This window comes from Abrus precatorius, unplaced genomic scaffold (assembly GCF_003935025.1).
Source record: "Abrus precatorius isolate BTA unplaced genomic scaffold, Abrus_2018 Scaffold2, whole genome shotgun sequence".
NCBI classification, from domain to species: Eukaryota; Viridiplantae; Streptophyta; class Magnoliopsida; order Fabales; family Fabaceae; genus Abrus; species Abrus precatorius.
This window is the reverse complement of record NW_020874362.1, coordinates 27974269-27988605: the sequence shown is the minus strand read 5'-3', so window position 1 is coordinate 27988605 and position 14337 is coordinate 27974269. Positions and strand designations below refer to the sequence as shown.

General features: G+C 36.6%; 1 protein-coding gene and 1 pseudogene across 7 annotated transcripts; both read right to left on the bottom strand.

Moving 5' to 3' along the window:
• LOC113857525 lies at positions 1-5745 on the bottom strand (annotated as a pseudogene).
• Positions 5746-6602: 857 nt separating this feature from the next.
• LOC113857524 (receptor-like serine/threonine-protein kinase NCRK) lies at positions 6603-13234 on the bottom strand. 7 transcript variants are annotated; one of them, XM_027489510.1, is made up of 11 exons: positions 12674-13096; positions 11719-11881; positions 11237-11323; positions 10473-10583; positions 10035-10148; positions 9400-9678; positions 9011-9252; positions 8566-8862; positions 8015-8248; positions 7419-7649; positions 6665-7288 (listed from the first exon to the last, which is right to left on the bottom strand). In XM_027489510.1, exons 3-11 carry the CDS (start codon positions 11304-11306, stop codon positions 7025-7027), a joined length of 1842 nt encoding a protein of 613 aa, XP_027345311.1. In that variant the 5' UTR covers positions 11307-11323; positions 11719-11881; positions 12674-13096; the 3' UTR covers positions 6665-7024. The 7 variants fall into 7 exon arrangements, with proteins under 7 accessions (XP_027345316.1, XP_027345311.1, XP_027345312.1 ...); XM_027489511.1 differs by having other exon boundaries at positions 11719-11768; positions 12827-13096; XM_027489513.1 differs by lacking the exons at positions 11719-11881; positions 12674-13096 and adding an exon at positions 13135-13234.
• Positions 13235-14337: the final 1103 nt, after the last annotated feature.

The window sequence follows — 14337 nt, the reverse complement described above, 5'->3', positions numbered from 1 at the left end:
TTACATTGCTATGCCACACAAACCTTCTTTTGCAGCAACATCTCTTTGCATCCTAATATATCCTTCTTCACCCCACTGTGTTCCCCATGAATTCTTGACCAACCAATACTTAGTTCCATCACCGCTTACTCCATAACCCACAGCAGTGACACCATGATCCAAGTCAGTGCCACAGGAACCAGTGAACACACCACTTGAATAAAATTGAAACTCAAATCCACTAGCATCAATAGCTACAGAAACTGGTTGATTGGCAACAGCATTGAGCAATGCACTTTCACTGTTGGCAGGAATATCCTCATACCCTTTAATGTTAGCTGCATGATTGCCTTCAGCTTTTGCATTGCATGTACCACCAACATCTTGATAAGGATAAATGGCTTCTGTGGCGAGTCCTTTGTTTTGCATGATAAATTTGAAGGCATCATCCATTAGACCCCCATCACAACCTTGGTCCACACCCCTTGTGTCACAATCAACGAGCTCTTGTTCTGATAAAGAAATCAATTTGCCAGTACTCAGCTTGGTGATTCCTGTCAACGGAATTAATGAGAATTAATGGAAAACAGAATTGTATGAGATTGATTGCACAATTATTTGTAACGGTTATTCTTTTATTTAACATAATTAGCTATAAATGTATATATGGTAGTTTAGCTGATTTATTGGGCTGAAATTAACGTTACAGCTTGTAATATTACTGTATTTATATGAGCAATCTGAATGAGAAGGACACAGTTCTTGGCCAAATATTTTCTTAGTGTAACATGGTATCAGAGCTTAGGTTACGATCCAAGAACCTCGCCTACGTTCTCAGTTCCCAGTCTAGATTACTCTAGTTCCATGTCTATCGAAAAGCACGATGTCTTGTTGGTTCGCCTTAACGGCAAAAACTACTCAGCTTGGTCATTCCATTTCGAGATATTCGTTACAGGAAAAGATTTGTGGGGTCATGTTGATGGCAACACTCCAATCCCTGACAAAGACAAAGATAAGGTTGAACATGCCAAGTGGGTAGTCAAAGACGCTCAGGTCATAGCCTGGGTCCTTAGTTCCGTTGACCCCAACATTGTTTTGAATCTTCGTCCTTACAAGACAGCAGCCAAAATGTGGAATTACTTAAAAAAAGTCTACAGTCAAAAGAACACTGCACGACGATTCCAGCTTGAGCACGACATAGCTTCCTTTCAACAGGATAGTCTCTCCATCTCTGATTTTTACTCTCAATTCATGAATCTTTGGGCTGAGTACACTGATATAGTTTATGCAGACTTAACTTCTGAAGGTCTAAGTTCAGTACAAACTATTTATGAAACGACTAAACGAGATCAATTTCTTATGAAATTGAGATCTGACTTTGAAGGTATTCGGTCCAATCTCATGCATCGTGACCCTGTACCATCTTTGGATGCGTGTTTCAATGATCTGTTACGTGAAGAACAACGCCTCCATACACAGTCCATCATTGCAGATCAAAAATCATCTACTGTTCCAATGGCATATGTGGCACGAGGGAAGTCAAGAAGTCATGACATGAGTGTTGTTCAATGTTTTTGTTGCAAGCAATTTGGACATTATGCTTCCAATTGCCCAAAAGAATTCTGCAACTACTGCAAAAAGCATGGACATATTCTTAAGGAATGCACAATAAGGCCACCAAAGCGAAATGTCACTGCCTTTACCGCTGCAATTGATTCATCTATTCCTGACAATTCAGTCAATGCAGTACCAGTTCAACCAAATCCTCTTGCTACTACTTCAACGGTGACTCCTGAAATGGTTCAACAGATGATTATTTCAGCATTCTCTGCTTTAGGAATCTCAGGTAAATCCTCTTCATCTTGGTACTTTGATTCGGGGGCTTCCAACCACATGACCAACAATGCTCAATTTCTTACAAATGTGAAAAAATATTTGGGCACTCTCAACATACATACCGCCGATGGAAATCAATTGCCTATCACAGCCACGGGTGATATTTCTTCATCTCTCACAGATGTTTTTGTCTCTCCTGGCCTCACTAGTAATCTAATTTCAGTTGGTCAATTAGTCGAAAATGATTGTCAAGTACAATTCTCACAGTCTGGTTGTCTTGTGCAGGATCAACACTCAGGGAAGATCATCGCAAAGGGGCCTAAAGTTGGACGTCTTTTCCCAATCCGTTTCTCATTACCTCTAAGTCTTTCTTTGCCTTTAGTTTCTTGTAATTCTGCCTTTGTTGATTACCAAGTGTGGCATAAGCGTCTTGGACATCCAAACGCAAATGTACTTCATGACTTGCTAAAATCTGGTTTTCTTGGAAATAAACACACTCCATCTCTTAATGTTGTTCATTTTGATTGTATTCCTTGTAAGCTTGGTAAGAGTAAAATTCTGCCTTTTCCAACTCATCAGTCTCATACAACACAACCTTTTGATATCATCCATAGTGATGTTTGGGGGGTGGCACCAGTTATATCTCATGCTAATTACAAATATTTTGTAACTTTTATTGATGATTATAGTCGTTTCACCTGGGTCTATTTTTTGCGATCAAAAGATGAAGTTTTTTCCACTTTCAAAATTTTTCATGCTTATGTTCAGACCCAATTTTCATCAAAAATAAAAATATTTCGCTCTGATAATGGAGGTGAATACATGTCACACTCATTTCAGGAATTTTTGCAATCCAATGGCATTTTATCTCACAGGTCATGCCCCTCAACTCCACAACAAAATGGGGTAGCGGAAAGAAAAAATCGCCATTTGCTAGATGTTGTTCGCACCTTTTTATTGGAGTCTCATGTGCCTTCACGTTTTTGGTGTGAAGCTCTTTCCACTGCAGTCCATCTTATAAATAGAATGCCATCTCCATCATTAGGTAATGAATCTCCATTCACTCGGTTACATGGTCACCCACCAAATTACTCCACTCTTCGTATCTTCGGTTGTGTGTGTTATGTCCATCTTCCTCCACAAGAACGCACCAAGCTCACTGCACAATCTGCTCGATGTGCTTTTCTTGGATATTCTCCTCATCAAAAGGGCTTTCTATGTTATGATCCTAACCTTCGTAGAATTCGGGTATCTAGAAATGTCATCTTCCAAGAACATACATATTTTTTCGCATCACATCATGATCATGTTGCTTCTCCGATTTCTGTTTTGCCATTGTTTTCCAACTCTCATGCAGGTCAACAATCTCCTAAACCTCTCTTGACATACAAAAGACGTAGTCCTACCACTCACATTCAACCAATTGACTCTCATGGGCCCTCTCAAGATGATTCCTTGGCTGCTGGTCCAGTAGAAGAACTAGAACCAGAATCGGCTCCTCTACGACGCAGCTCACGCGTTCGTAAGCCCCCAGAAAGGTATATCACTTCCATGACAGCATCGTTATCTTCTATTCCTATTCCTTTATCTTATAAACAGGCCATGGAGAATGAATGTTGGCAGCGAGCTATTGAAGCTGAACTTCTCGCCTTGGAAGAAAATCAAACATGGGACATAGTCCCATGTCCATCATCTATTAAACCTTTGGGAAGCAAGTTTGTGTTCTCTATAAAGTTGCGTTCGGATGGCTCTATAGATCGTTATAAGGCTCGTCTAGTTGTGCTTGGAAATAAGCAAGAGTATGGACTAGATTATGATGAGACGTTTGCCCCAGTCGCCAAGATGACAACTGTGCGCACTATTCTTGCTCTTGCTGCATCACAATCTTGGCAGCTACATCAAATGGATGTCAAAAACGCATTCCTTCACGGTGATCTTCAGGAGGAAGTTTACATCAAACTTCCTAATGGTATGCCTACACCTTCGCCTAATACTGTTTGCAAACTAAAACGATCTTTATATGGATTGAAACAAGCACCAAGAGTATGGTTTGAAAAGTTTCGATCGACATTACTTGATTTTGAATTCACTCAAAGTCAGTATGATCCATCTCTTGTCCTACAAAGCACTCCTCAAGGAATTGTGGTGCTTCTCGTTTATGTGGATGACATTATGGTAACTGGCTCCGATCAAGATGCTATTTCAAGAATCAAACACCTACTGCATTCAACTTTCCATATGAAAGAGTTAGGCCAACTCACTTATTTTTTGGGTTTATAGGTGCATTATCATCATGAAGGCATTTTTCTAAATCAGCAAAAGTATATTCAAGACTTGGTCCAGCTAGCTGGACTCACAAATGCAACCCCTGTTGACACTCCCATAGAAGTTAATGTTAAATATAGACGAGATGAAGGTGACCTTCTAGATGATCCCACTCAATATCTCAAGCTGGTGGGAAGTCTCATCTATGTAACTATCACTCGTCCAGATATTTCTTTTGCTGTCCATACAGTAAGCAAGTTCATGCAATCTCCACGGCATTTCCATCTTTCAGCAACACAACGAATCGTTAGATATCTCCTTGGCACTCCAAAGCGTGGTTTATTTTTTCCTACTGGTTTATCAATGCAACTCCAAGCATATAGTGATGCTGATTGGGCTGGATGTCCAGACACTCGAAAATCTACTACCGGCTGGTGTATGTTTTTAGGAAATGCTCCTATTTCATGGAAATGTAAGAAACAAGATTCAGTCTCAAAGTCATCCACTGAAGCAGAATATCGCGCAATGTCTGCCGCTTGTTCTGAAATTATATGGCTGCGTGGTCTTCTTACAGAGCTTGGATTCTCTCAAGAACAACCAACTCCATTGCATGCTGACAACACCAGTGCCATACAGATTGCAGCAAACCCAGTTTACCATGAACGGACGAAACACATCGAGGTTGATTGTCACTCTATTCGAGAAGCTTATGATCGAAGAGTCATCAATCTACCACATGTCTCAACATCTGTTCAAATCGCTGACATTTTCACTAAATCCTTGACACGTCAACGACACAATTTTCTACTTGGCAAATTGATGCTTGTAGATTTACCAGCATCAATTTGAGGGGGGATGTCAACGGAATTAATGGGAATTAATGGAAAACAGAATTGTATGGGATTGATTGCACAATTATTTGTAACGGTTATTCTTTTATTTAACATAATTAGCTATAAATGTATATATGGTAGTTTAGCTGATTTATTGGGCTGAAATCAACGTTACAGCTTGTAATATTACTGTATTTATATGAGCAATCTGAATGAGAAGGACACAGTTCTTGGCCAAATATTTTCTTAGTGTAACAATTCCTTCTGTTGCTGCCACAGCAGAAAAAGCCCAACAACATCCTAAATAGTAAAAATACAAAGCAAAGTTCATCAGGAAACATTCAATTAAGTGTTGAGTATGAGTTTCAAAGAATCATCAAATTCAAACACATATACCACATTGGCCTTGGTCCTTAATAGGTGTGACAGCTCCTATCTGTCTCCAATCCGTTGTAGCTGGCACTGCAGTCACATGTTCATACTTAAAGTGGGCGTCCTTGTTTTTGTGGAACACGTATGACCCTTGAATCTATTTCTGGCTTTGAATTCCTCATTTTGAGATCACAAAACTGATTGATGCCTAGCTTATAAGGTTTGTTTCCAGCTTTGTTAAAGGCTTCTATACGTTGCACATTTTCCTTGAATATTTGATATCTCAATTCCTTCTCATAAGAGTCCTTATAGACTTTTCCATGTTGAGCCACCCATTGCTCATATACCTCTCATGCGTTGAATCATGTTCAAGAGTGCGAGAATTGGCCTTGAAAGCACAGAATCCAAAAATGAGAAGCAAAGCTAATGAAGTGCAATGGAATAGTTTTTTGAAAGCCATGAGAGTGGAAAAGTTGTGCTTGGTGAAATGTGAGGAAGTAGATGTGTTGGTCCCTAAGTCACTTGAGGTATATATACATCAGAAAATTCATTTGTTTTTAACATGGCATGCACATTTACGTGACTCAGAGAATTTTCTGACTACGACCCTACCATGAGGCTTTAATCTGATGAAACTGCTATCAAGGCTTCACCAGCGTACTCAATTGCTTATTGGAACCAATCGGTGTTTATGAAAGGAAAGGTTTTTGAAATATCATACACTCTTTCTTATGTTGCATAAAATGCTGCGGCACATTATTGCAAGTTTGTAACACGGTGGAATTCTCAATAGAAGTCTTGTCAATTGCTATGTAAATAAAAAATAAATAAATATGCTTAAGCGTAACTGACCAAATATGCCTTCTAATATTGTGATTGGGTGTACAATTGACATAAAATGAGACAGATTAGCAGCTTATTAGTTTAAAACAATTATAAAACAGCTGCAAAATGACAAACTTAACTTCAAGGAGACAAGTACCAGTAAAGAGAACGTAGAATTGAAATATCACAAGTGTTTGTTTGATTTAAAATTGAGTAAAATTAATTTTTATTAAATTAAATTTAGGTTCATTAAATATGATTTAAAATGACTGCATAAATTCTAACTATCCATCGATATCATAGAAGCCACCCCGAACAAACACTTGCATCTACACCATGTATGTCACGTGTGATTTATCTATCTATTTAAACGAATGAAATAATCAATCCCTACAACCTGTGATTGTTTAACACTTAGATTATCCCATAAAACAATACAAGAACTGAATCCTGAATGGATGAAACTTGGTGTAAATATGAATTTATTTTAGTGTACAAACCTTAGTTTCATTTAATTTATTACACTTAACCCTCTTGGGGACAAGGACTTTTGAGCAATGGCATCTGTATTAGGACAGTTCCTTTGTAAAACAATTATTTCTATGTCCAAAATCTTTAATTTAATGTGTATGTCACACGGTTCTTCTCCAAATAAAGAAGAACCAGAATCTCCTATTATCCTATGTCTTTCTGTACAAGAAACAAACAAATATATTTCAGTGCTTATCTAACAACACCTCTGTGCTCTTCCTTTCAAAACAAAGTGAAAAAGTAAAATTGTAGATCGGCATCCCTTATCCCATTGAGTCAAACACAATAACTGAAGCTAGTACAAGCAACATAGTTGTACCAGCAGTGCTCACAACATAAGACTTCAGCCATCTGCATCTCTGTTCTTGCCAGGTCTTGTGTTTTCAAGGGACCTTGCCATTTGTGATGCAAAATGATTCAAACCTAGGCTCAGTTAGGTCTACCATTTCCTCTTCTGATGCATGCCTGCTATCAGATTTAGAAGTCAAGAGGATCAAACTCTCCATATATTCAGCTGAAACTGCATCCGCTTCTTTATTTTTGTGCACAACACTAAGATTTTGATCAGTATCTTGTGGCAATGAGCTATGAATTGGAAAGTTATTGGATAGAGTTTTCTTTTGCTTTTCAGCAGCATCCTCTAGTTCCTTTACATTATCAGAAAGGAAAAGATCAGACTATATATACATCAAGACTTCAAACCTTGAAAATTAAGAAACCTGATTAAACTAGAAATACTGCTATTAGAACTGAAAACATGGTAGTTAACATGTTTACCTGAAGGAGGTTTGCTGGAATGTTTCTTCTCCTTCTAGATTTGCCTGGGGAAATACTTGAAAGAATCTGAACAGCCTCACTCATGGTTGGTCTAGTGTCAGGATCCAGCAGCAAACACTCCTTTGCTAAGTATGCCATAACCTGCACCTCTTCTTCTGGGAAGTTTCCTTTCAATTGTGGATCAACCAACTCTGCTATCACTCGCCCACTATCCTGTAAGCGAGGAGTAGCCTAAAACAAAGAGTTTAGGCAAGATATATTACATCAATACTTGGTTGTCCATAATCTTTTGTGGCTGAATTCATTAAGCTATGTAGCAAGTTCATACTGAAGCAAGTAATTATCAATAAATCCAATCATCATAATTCAGGATTGTTAATGGAAGATGAGATCATGATGCAAAAGACATAATGAGTTAATGATTGAAATAAAAGATACAAAACTTAAGGAGTCCAAGCTATTATAAATAAAAGATCCTCATGAAAAATTAAGTCAGTATGGGTTTCAAGTTGAGCACATTGAAGATCTTCCTTATTTGAACAAATGTAGATTCATGTTAATGTAATGATTATGACTAACGAGGAAATTTAAAATACCCATATAACGAGGCTTTCTTCTTTGCCTGTGGATTTGTGGATGGGTTGCCGACCACTGATAAGCTCAAGAAGGACCACCCCAAAACTAAAGACATCTGACTCAAGAGAAGCTCTACCAACAATGGCATACTCAGGTGCAAAATAGCCAAATGTTCCCTGCATTCTTGCTGGAGAATTTGAACAGCTGGGGAGGTCATCAGATCTCAAGTTTTTAGCCATACCAAGATCAGTTATCTGCAAGTTGAAAATTTGAAAAGATTATAGAAGTATACTTTATGACTTAAGTGACAACGACCACCTAAGGTATTATCATTAACTCTATTTTCTAAAGACACAAGCACTTGAGCAGATTTATAAAAGAATTAAGTGGCAATAAAGGTGTTATATAATTTTAGTTCAAACCACCACTAACTAAGCCTTTGCTTTCAGTATCTTATTGACCTTCTATCATAAGCCAAACTCACTTAGATTCTATGTAAATCCAGGTATATTTTCTCTCCTAAAGTAATTCCCAATTTGCTGCTACTATCCAAAATGAACAAGATTCATACTTTCGCTTGCCAATTTTCATCCAGAAGAATGTTAGTTGACTTGACATCTCTATGAAGAATTCTTGGAGCAGCTGCTTCATGGAGATACTCCAATCCTCTTGCAGCTCCTATTGCAATCGTAACACGAGTGGCCCAATCCATATGTTTTCCAGAAGCTCCATCTAAGCAGTCCCTTAAATTTCCATTAGACATATACTCAAATACTAGTAACCTCTGAACATGTTTTCCCTTTAACTCCGAGCAGTATCCAAGCAAAGGCACCAAATGACAATGATGAAGTCGAGATAATAGTTCAATCTACACAAACAAAATCATGATTAATTACTATGAATGCTGTACAGAAATTTAAAAAAAAAAAAAATACTTTAGGTTACTCATTTATGTGGAACATTATAACATAAAATGACCAGCCAAAGAATACTGATATCTCAAGATTAAGTACAACCTCCTTGAAAAATGCAGAGTCTGCATCTGGCACTCCTTCATCTTTTAATCGCTTAACTGCCACATTGCTACCATCTTTCAGCCGACCATGGTATACATAACTACTTCCTCCCAGTCCTATTAGGTTGGAAGCTGAAAAGTTTTCAGTGGCATTTTCCAGTTCAGCTAATGAAAACTGAATAATATTTCCATGAAAAGTTTCTTTTTGGCTCCCAAACAAGAAAGAGGCTTTCCTAAAGCATCCTACACAAAAAGAAAATGTTAATTAAGAACCAATAAACAAAGGCAAAATTCAACAGCAGAACTTTGAAGTTTGCATATACTTCTATAAAATTTTTTTTAAAAAATGATGAAATAGAATCAAGGAACTGCAAGTAAAAACAAGCTTACCTGTAATATGAAAAATAGGAGAATGTATAGTAAATTTTGTTTCTGGCACTGAAGAAGCCCCTGACCTATGACTGATTAAGTTGGCCGTACTACCACTACTCATTTCCTTATCCGATGAGAATACTGGTGGTTGAATAGCACATCTGTCCCTTCGGTAGACATAGCATATAACCGAGATAAGAAATGCCATGGTTGTGCATATAACACATATCAATAGAATGACAACAACAATCTTGCTGGAAACATGTTTCTTTGAACCTCCCGGCATGGTGACAGTTCCTGCATTGCAAAAAATAAATATAAAATATCATACATTCAGTTTTCTGAGTACCTTGATCTAGGAACAAGCCAGTGACTTTGTATGAAAGGGTACAAGGTTTTGCCGCTATCAATAAGACACAAAATAAAAAAAGAAAAAGGCCCTTGTAGTGAGAAACAATCTGTTATAGAAAAATTGTTTTAAAGAGTTGTATAGAAAAAGAAATACAAAACTTAGTATGTAAATATCCATTTAGGTTCTGTACAATACAATAATAACTGATTTAGAATTAGCCAATCTAAATCAGCTTCAGGGTAGTTAGTGAAACTTTGAAGATGGAAATTAAGGATTAAAGCAAGCAACAGAGAAAAGATACCCCAGGTGCAGTTGCAAGCATTAAAGCAATTAGGGCTATGGCCATCTGCTGCGACTTGGGGAAACCCATTAGGATCACATATGCATGTCCATGCTGATGCACTCTCTTCAGCATCTGCATAGAAGGCAAACCATATAACATTCAAGCTGTGATCACTGTATCCCCACTTCATCTAAAATGGAGAAATCATATTGCATTCCTACCGTAGTTATATTGGTTAATAACCACAATTAGACACCTAGCATCTCAATAAATGCAAAATATTGTTCCAAAATACAGATTTTTCTATCTCCTTTTCTTTTTGTTGAAATTTAATAAAATTTTGCAGATTTTTCTTTCTTTTCTATCTATTTTTCGGTTCTCTTGCTTGTGGGTTTATAACAAAAGAACAGCAGGAAGCTCTTGGTCTTCATTCCAATAAAAATATTAACTGCATACCTGAGTGGCAATCACATGACTTTGAACAATTTGCGAGAGAGTAGCTCTGGTTCCCTTGGAAAGAACATCTGCATTTCCACTTGTTTTGGCTAGATGTATCAGAAGGTTCATCTGTAAAGAACAATGCCAAGCAAAGAAGTAAGAAAATAAATATTTTTGGCTCATTTGGATTTTATTTTTCCTTTGATGAAACATGTTAAGCATGTAACTGGGAAACTCGATAAACTGGATATTAAAAGAACATAAAACTGAAGCTTATTATAAATTATCTCATGTTGTAGGAATAAAGTGACCATGCAATGCTCCATTGCCCATATATCAAAGGCAGCAATTTCCTCATTTTTTATTTAAGCACTTAAATTTCAGTATGCAAGGTATGCTATTAATGACAAGAATCAGAGTCAAATAACGAATTTTGATAATATGTGATACTAAGTAGTAACTTATTTAATGCAGCAGGAATGTAGTGTCCATGGATGCCTAACATTAAAAGCTGCAATATTCTTCACAGGTAAATGCTAACTAGTGTCGTTTGGGCACTTGTTAAGAAATCAAAAGTGAATTTTATTTTTTATTAATAAGTGTTGTCAATGCCTCCTACCATAATTTCTAATACAATCCCACGTGATTTCAAATATAAACTTTCTTTCGATTTGTTAATTCCTTTACCAATGGGTGTCAAGCACCTAAATTTCAGTGCATAAGGTTAACCAAAACAATTGGAGAGCCAATTACCATTGTGTTTTCTAAATTGGTATACTAACCACAAAATGAGTGTTGAATAAAGAGCAAGCTAATAACAAAAGCAAGAGCAATTTTGAGCTGCGACTTCATTTATCCCAACCCATAAACTGCAAGTAAAAGAAAGGAAACAATTTAGTGCCATTCAAATACTACAAGAATGTTCCTCATGTTATGAAACAAGGTACAAATGTCAGATAATTTTTCAACAGATTCATCATCAGACCCCAAAAAACAAAAATTATGAGCAGATGATAACGCTCCATCCTTCCAAATACAATATGTGTGACTATGAGAGAGAGGAGCAGATAAGGGGAGAGATTGAGAGATTTAACCTATTAATGGCTGCAATGTATTTAAGGTATGTACACATACAAGAGCAACATCAGAGTAAATCTGAAAACTGTACCAATCTAAAAGCTTCCAGCACTATGTACACTGAAATCTACTTTGCCATTTTGAAGATCATATTGAAAAAGAAAGAAAATAGCATCAATTGGTAAACCTGTATCAAGAACTGGATTAATCTTCAAATATCCAGAGTCCAATCATTATCTGTGGAAACAAAAAGATAAAGTGATCCTCTAGATAAACAAACCCAAGAATTACTGCACACAAACAAATCATTCAAGCTAACAGCGTCCTCATTTTTCAGTTTCTACCCTATGCTGCAGCAAGGAAATGAATGCCAATCATTTCATTCTTAATAATGTGATAAGAAGTCTCTTTTTCTGACCTAAATTTCATGGCCTGTGTTTGTAAATAAGGTAAAAAGGGTAGGAAGGAACAAATGCTTGGTTGTTCAACAAACGTCAGAGTCAAGGTTATCCACCCACAGCACCAAGTACTGAAACAGATAATAAAGTGATGGGACTGGGAGGTTATTGACTAAAATGCATTGTATACAGAAGCATTGAAAGCTTGAACATTTAGTAAAGTAGATGGTAGCTAGGGGGTATAGAATAGCAACACTGAGTGAGAGTGGGAAGGACTCGTAAATTGTTAGTCAACAACCAATTTGCATAAATGTTCAATTGAAGGAGGACAGATGGACCGATAGAATCGTTGCATCTTGTATCTGACAATAAATGTAGCCAGTGAACTGGTAGAACTCTCTTGATGGATGGCTTGAAATTAGGTTCCAAAATCTTATGCAAAGTCTATGTATGGAACATACAAAACGAAACCATCATAGTTTCCACCTACAATTCTGCAAAGCTTATGAGAATTTGGAACTAGAAGAAGAATCTTTTGAAGTTTGCATAATCAGAACCGGTGCAAAGAAAGTCAAAGCAGCAAAACAAAATACAAAAAAGAAAGCTAAGTTAAGCATACGAGAAAGCAGAGATTAAGACTGATTTGTATACGCTTTTTCTTGTTCTGGAAAGAAACTAGTTCACTAAACTGAAACAAAGCCAAAAAGCAGTTAATTAGAGTAAGGGGAAACCAAGTTCACCAACCTCAAGGTTTCATTATTAGAGAAATAAGATCAATGGGAAGTAAATTAAACAGACAAATGACAACAGATAGGAAGGATAGAGACCAATCCAGATGAGTCTATTCTATAAAAACAACATAAACATCTGGAAATGAATGGAGCTTAGAAAAGGAACCATCTAGTCTTCCACCTCTCCGAAAGTAACCCCTTTGCTAACTGAAAATAACCCTTCAACCCCCTTCCAAATTTACATCTATCCAAAAAAAACCAGCTCACAACTCAGCTGATTTTTCACTCATTTCCTTGTCCATTCTTCTTTCATATGACCAAATTCACACACTGAATAGCCCAATTATCTCGAGTCATAACAAAATCTTTTTTGAAAAAATAAAAATTTAGGTACATATATATCTTCTAATTACAAACATAAAAAATGAAGTGGAATAAGTTTGTTTCAACTTTCAAGCACCAAATTTTACTTACTTCAAAAGAATAGAATGTGGTATAGCTAACGGCTAAAAAGATAAAGTACTGCTTTGTCATTTCTTGAACGGAAAGATGCCAGACAAGGAAAAAAAAACATAGAAGGAAGATACATTTCAATGGATTTAGAATATTTTATGTTAGTAAAAACAAAAAACATTATATACGACATCACGTTATGATACATAAAACAATTAAATAAAGTCCATTAATCTATTCTTTTTGTCCTTCTCTCTCATAACACATTGTTATGTTTGTTGTTTCTGTTGATTCGATTTAAATAACCAATCTAATACATAAGATTTAATTTAACTTTAACTTAGCTTGAAAGACATATATATATGTACCAATATATATATGGTTCAGAAATTCATAAACCGTAAAGAAGAATTTTCAACGCAGTGAGTTGTTTTCTTTAATGAATTAAGAGTGTGGGCCCCAATGACATGTTTCTTTGTCGTGTGTGGATTGAGAGCGTGAGCAGTGCAACCAGCAATTAGCATTCCTAACATGATGATTAGACAAGGACAAACTTAATCAACGGTGACTCTTAGAAAAACATATTAATCCAAAATGCAATCAAATCATGTTATCATGCATCCTAAATAGTAAATCATGCTAATTAGCTTTTTCAAAGAAAAGTGTACTTTGGTGGGGATAGGGTGCCAAACAACAATGCCACTAGTTTTTGAAAACTAGGAGACACGAATGAACTTGGTACCTTAACTCAACCAAGGAAACCGTAGGATTTTTGGGCTGTGTTGTGATGAGATAAAGAAAGCTTTAGATCTGCCAACTAGAATGCTTTGCCCATGATCCATGCAATGGGGTATTAACGTTGGAAAAGTGAAAATTTCAGTGCAGGTGTTTTGTTGAGTAAAAGGAAAAGGAAACGAGAGTTTGAAGAGTTGGGTAGACTTTATAGAGTGTTGAAGATATGAAGAGCTTAATAAAGTCACAAGAGAAGAGATTGATGGAGCGCTGTAGGGTAGAGAGAAACGCAGGTGCTAAGGTGGCACACCCTGCTTACTTTGTTAGACACGTGGTCCTACTAATTTTGGTCATACATGCAATAAATTCCAAATATCATTAAGAGTTCTATTATTTAGCATTAAATTTAATAAATTATTTACCTTTACTCTTATGGATGACATCAAAATATGGGAGGAAAAAAATACAGGAAAAGAAAGAAATTCCCTTTAT